The following is a 4852-nucleotide window of genomic DNA, read 5'->3' as shown; positions in this document are numbered from 1 at the left end:
GTATTTATTGATAATAATCAAGTAAATAGAGTGTATTTTCTTTTCTCCCAATGCGTATATAAAATGGATTAGGAATTTTATTTTCGCTGTATGAATATAACTGCGCCTCGATTTAATAAAAAAACGCTTTTTTATTTCCCTGTGTTTATTCCCTCCAAACATAGTCACGCTTCAATCGCTGCTCCCATAACCACCCTTGCTGATGCCGGTGACAATTGGTTCTGAACCGCTTTTCGCCCGAAGCTTCGCGACCTATGTGGATAGACCTTGGGCGTACTGTCACCTCGCCGCGGCGCCACGGAGCTTTTATCCTGTAGTAGTGACGTCATATCCGGAGCTGCGGATGCGGCTGTAGCGGCGCGCGTAGGTGGCGAGGGTGGTACGGCTGCTGGGAGGCTCCGCAACGTTTGCTGTGGCGGGAGTAACCTGGGAGAGGTAGTAATGTCGCCGAGCGGAGACGTCACGTGCGTCGCTAAGCAACGCCTCGCACCAGCTGTGCGAGGCTTTGCTAGGCCACACGCGTGACATCATCGCTCGGCCAGGTTTTCCAGCGTACAACTGACGACAAACGCCCAGGTTGAACAGCTTCGCTGTTAAAAACAATACAGAACTGCTTCTGTGGCCGCTTTCACGCAATCTTTGAAGGCACCACATAGTGATATTCATTGTCAGTGTCCCACTAAAAATTTTATTCGTGGGGCCGCAACGTTCATATGGGGACGAATTACCAGCCAAGCTGGTTAGGCTGCGTACATGGGCTGCATACGTTATGAAATAATACATTTCTATCATAGGGCACCACACTACGCCTATATAAGCGCCGCCGCGGCCACCGCACTCCCCATGCATCTGCCGCATCCGCTGCTGCAGCCGCGCCGGCACTTCCGACGCGCGTGGCTTTACAACCACACCAGCGCAGGGCACGTGCAGAGGCGCCGTCGCCACAACCGCTGCTGCAGCCGCGCCAGCACCTCCGACGCGCGGGACGTTGTAACCACAGAAGCGCAGGCACCGTGCACAGGCGCCATAGCCTCACTCTTTCCCCCTCTCCTCCTACCCGTCTTTATTGCTGCAGCGCTGTCGCCACACTTTTTCCCCCTCTCCCTTACCCGTATTCATTGCTGTCCACGTGCCGTGATACGGACGTAAGCAGCCCAGGATCCCCCCCAGAAACGCATGCAGGAGATGCAAATGGCGGCTAGCGGTAAACAGCTTCTCCGTAACGCATTCAACGTCACAGAGTGCACATTCACCGCTTGTCACACCATTCGGTATCTTTCCAATAACGCAACAGCCCTTTTACAGCGGCTGGCGCTGGAGCACCGCGCATTTGCGAAATACTTCCTACAAAACAGCAGAAAAAGAAGACACAGGGTCTACGAGGTCACTTGCGCATGCGCACAGGCAGGGACACAATGAAACGGTGTTAGCGATTTCTCGTCGAGCTTCTACAATTCGCGGCTGCAGTTATCTACGGCTTAGCTTGTTTCTCTGTACGACGATAAAAGGGTCAGGACTAACGGAACCACGCATGTCTGTTAAAACCAGCAGGTTCGCGGTAGGCAGCGGCAGCTATCTGAGGCCATAGGTTGGAGCAGGCCCATGTACCAACGTGTGTTAAAAATAACTTTTATCGCTTGTAGTCACCGAAAGCGCATACTGTTTTCGTCACTAGTCTACAAACACATGTCACGGACTACGCGTGGATTCCTGTCATCCTTTTCGTGATTGTAAATCTGCTGCTTCAAAAGCACCGAATCCAACCGCAAGCAGGGCATTCGCTACTGCACAGTGCTTGAAGGCAGGTCCACGTTCCCCTGCTGTGCAAGAATTGTAAGTGGCCTCATACAGCTCTTCCGTTGACACACACGGTTCTGCCAACAAAACATATTCTTGTGGTATGATCACAAAGTGCAGTCGGTTTACACTCTGTGCATCGGCGGTCGAACCTGGCGGCTTTTAAGTTCTGCTTGCGTGTTCGCGAGCAATGGCCCTTTGATACCGTGTCAGCCGCGTGCTTCATTACGCCAGGCACAGTCGATTTTCTGTCAGTGACCGGCTCTCCTAAGTCATAGCAGGCTACTGAATAGCAACTGATCTCAAACGGTCATTTTCAATAACTTGTCTCAACCACATGTGCCCTAAATGCATGCACTTTTTTGTTTCTACAGCGCAAAGCCTGCTTTTTTATTATTCATTATTTGTTCTAATCAACCATGCTTAAACGGTAATCTCTGTCTTTGCAATCCATTTCTAATTCGCTTCCAACAATTGCAGCTCCACCATGGCAGAAGCCGCCCCACGCAGTCGTTCCCCGTCGCCTCACGGAGGCGCCGCTCAAGGTGACGGTAGCAGCGATGACGACGCCTCGTCACACAGTTCACAAAACGCGGCTGCTGTCGCGCAGGAAGCCCTTGGCGCCAGTCCAAGCGATTCAGGTGAGTCGCAAGACCTGGTGCCGATGGAAGACCTGGCCTTCGACGAACAGGAGACACCACCGGAAGGCTCCTCGCCACCGCACCAAGAGTCCGAGCCAACGGACAGCGCGGCACCGCTCATGGAACGTATGGGCGCAATGGCACGGCAAATCGGGGACCACTTCGGGAAGTACCGCATTGGTTACACGTTCCTCTTAGCGTTTGTGTGTATCATCGTAGCCGTGGTCTGTGTTGCCTTGGTAATCGCCAAATCGGCACCAAAAGAGCAAGCAAGCGCGACCACGGAGCCACCGACGCCACCACCGCCGAAGACTAGTGTGCTGGAGTATTGGAGGCCGTGGCGCGAGCGGAAAGGCGACAACGGGCTTCCTCGAATCCTGCGGTGGAACCGAATCGAACACGCCAAGTTCAAAGTCGTCGGGTACACCGTCTGCCCTAAGGGACGTAACGAAACGGTGGTGTGCGACGTCACTCATGACCGGTTCCTCCTGATGATCAGCGACGCTATTGTTTTTGATGACCAGCATCTGGCGCATTGGGGCATGCCTCGACAGCGCAAGCCGTTTCAACAATGGGTCTTTTGGGCAAGACGCCACGTGTCTGCTGACGTAGATAAACCGAGTTCGGAAGACTCGCTTTCACTCCCGCTATTCGCCGGAAAGATCAACTGGACGATGGCCTTCAGAGACGACGCCGACATTGTCATTCCGTACAAGACATGGCGCTGCGATTCGTCCACAAATGCGTCTCTGGCGAAGAGCACAAAGCTGACTAGCGAGAAAAGGAAAGACGTCGCCTGGATCGTGGGCAGTTGTGAGCAGAGTCGCTTTGACAAAGAAGCACGGCCCCAACCTGGAGAGGGCGACCCCGTTCAGAGTCACTGGGAGGACACAGTGAGCATCCAACTCTTTCCAGCCTGCGGGAAAAAACTGTGCACATCGCCGCGCGGCTGCATTCCGCATATCGCCGAGAACTACCATTTCATCGTAGTGTCACTGAAACCAGACTGCTTCCAGAGCGCCTACGAACTGATTTACGATGCGTTCCAATACAGCGTGGTTCCGGTCGTGTTGGCGCCACCCAACGCTACCCTCAACGTTCCCGAGAATTCGGTGGTCAGTTCGTCAGACCTTCAGAAGCCGGGCGAACTTGCTGGGCGTCTGCGAGAACTCTTGAACGACCGTGCCTTGTACGAGAGCTACTTCGCTTGGAAGGAGAACTGCTCCTTCACGCCTTCCGAGGACGAAATGTGTCCGCTGTGCCGTGCTATTCGTACAACGCCCGCGGACTCCGTAAGCCTTCATCCTGACATTCAAGGATGGTGGACCAAGGGCTTGAAGTGCGACAACGATTTTTTGTACGGCCTCGACAGGGCGTTCTTGCCACAGCTCTGAACCAAACCTTCAGAGGCGGGCACTAGCAGTTCAGCTGGTATGTTGAGGGCCCGGAGCAGCATGCGTCTGGCACGCCGAACTCTACTGGCCTGGCTTAGCTGGCGCTGAAGTTTTGTCCATTTTACTCTCAGTATCATTTTCATTCGCATACTTATAGCAGTATTTCTTGCATTTACTGGGCAACTATATTTGTGCACTTGCATTGGTACATTTTTTCTGCATGCCTTTCAAGAATGAATAAACGCTGCTTTTAGGATTTCTGAAATGATTTTTTTTTTTTTTGCTCAGCATGGAAGCAAGGCCGGAGCTACAGTTCCTACACTCTCGAACTTAATCTGCTTTTGGTGAGCGGTTTTTTTCAATGCCGGAAACCAGTGATAACTTCTTCTGGAGCTCTTTTTGATTGTGTCCAATTACTCACCTGTCCGCACACAACACGATAAATGTATGCCCGTCACCAGTGGACGCCTTCCAACGGGCACGGTATGCTGTAGCGCAATCCGCGCTTTAAATATGTGCAAGTGCATGACCCTTTACATGTATTTGGGCATTGCGCAAATGGTTTCGAACACGCGCTGTAACGCAGCTCATGCAGAATGCTTTTTTTTAAGAACGATCGTCTTTCTTGGGCTACCTAAATGCGAAAAACTTTGTCTTTCACTCCATTCAACCGTCCGGCCAAAACCAACCTATCTACTAGCACTGGTGGCACGGGGTCATACACGTCAACATTATACAGCGCAAAGGGAATCTCAGGCCAATTTGAGGCCTAATATATGTACATAACCGAGATCCGCAGCGTTCATTTATTTAAGAATATACACAGGACTAGTTTTCACGTTAGTAAAGGAAAAATGAACGCGCTAGAAATGGTGTCGAAAAGACGCTACGTGTTAAAAACCAGCCGACTGAAGCCGCGGCTCTGTAGCTGGCTTTGCGCCAACAGTCATAAAGGTCCCAACAGATGGCGCGAGAGCAGGGTAAACGCGGGAAATTTGAATTGAATTCACCAAAACGGTC

The 4852-nt window shown here is 52.0% G+C and overlaps 1 protein-coding gene across 1 annotated transcript; it reads left to right on the top strand.

Moving 5' to 3' along the window:
* The first annotated feature begins 1514 nt into the window (after positions 1 to 1514).
* Positions 1515 to 4155, top strand: LOC119443687 (glycoprotein 3-alpha-L-fucosyltransferase A). Its single transcript, XM_037708404.2, has 2 exons — positions 1515 to 1833; positions 2278 to 4155. Exon 2 carries the CDS (start codon positions 2285 to 2287, stop codon positions 3830 to 3832), a length of 1548 nt encoding a protein of 515 aa, XP_037564332.1. The 5' UTR covers positions 1515 to 1833; positions 2278 to 2284; the 3' UTR covers positions 3833 to 4155.
* Positions 4156 to 4852: the final 697 nt, after the last annotated feature.

The sequence above is a fragment of the Dermacentor silvarum genome, chromosome 3 (assembly GCF_013339745.2).
Source record: "Dermacentor silvarum isolate Dsil-2018 chromosome 3, BIME_Dsil_1.4, whole genome shotgun sequence".
NCBI classification, from domain to species: Eukaryota; Metazoa; Arthropoda; class Arachnida; order Ixodida; family Ixodidae; genus Dermacentor; species Dermacentor silvarum.
The sequence above is the reverse complement of the archived record's forward strand: the minus strand, read 5'-3'. Positions and strand labels throughout refer to the sequence as shown.

Coding starts and splice junctions, on each gene's coding strand:
- LOC119443687 (XM_037708404.2), top strand. CDS start 2,285: ATGGCAGAAGCCGCCCCACGCAGTCGTTCCCCGTCGCCTCACGGAGGC.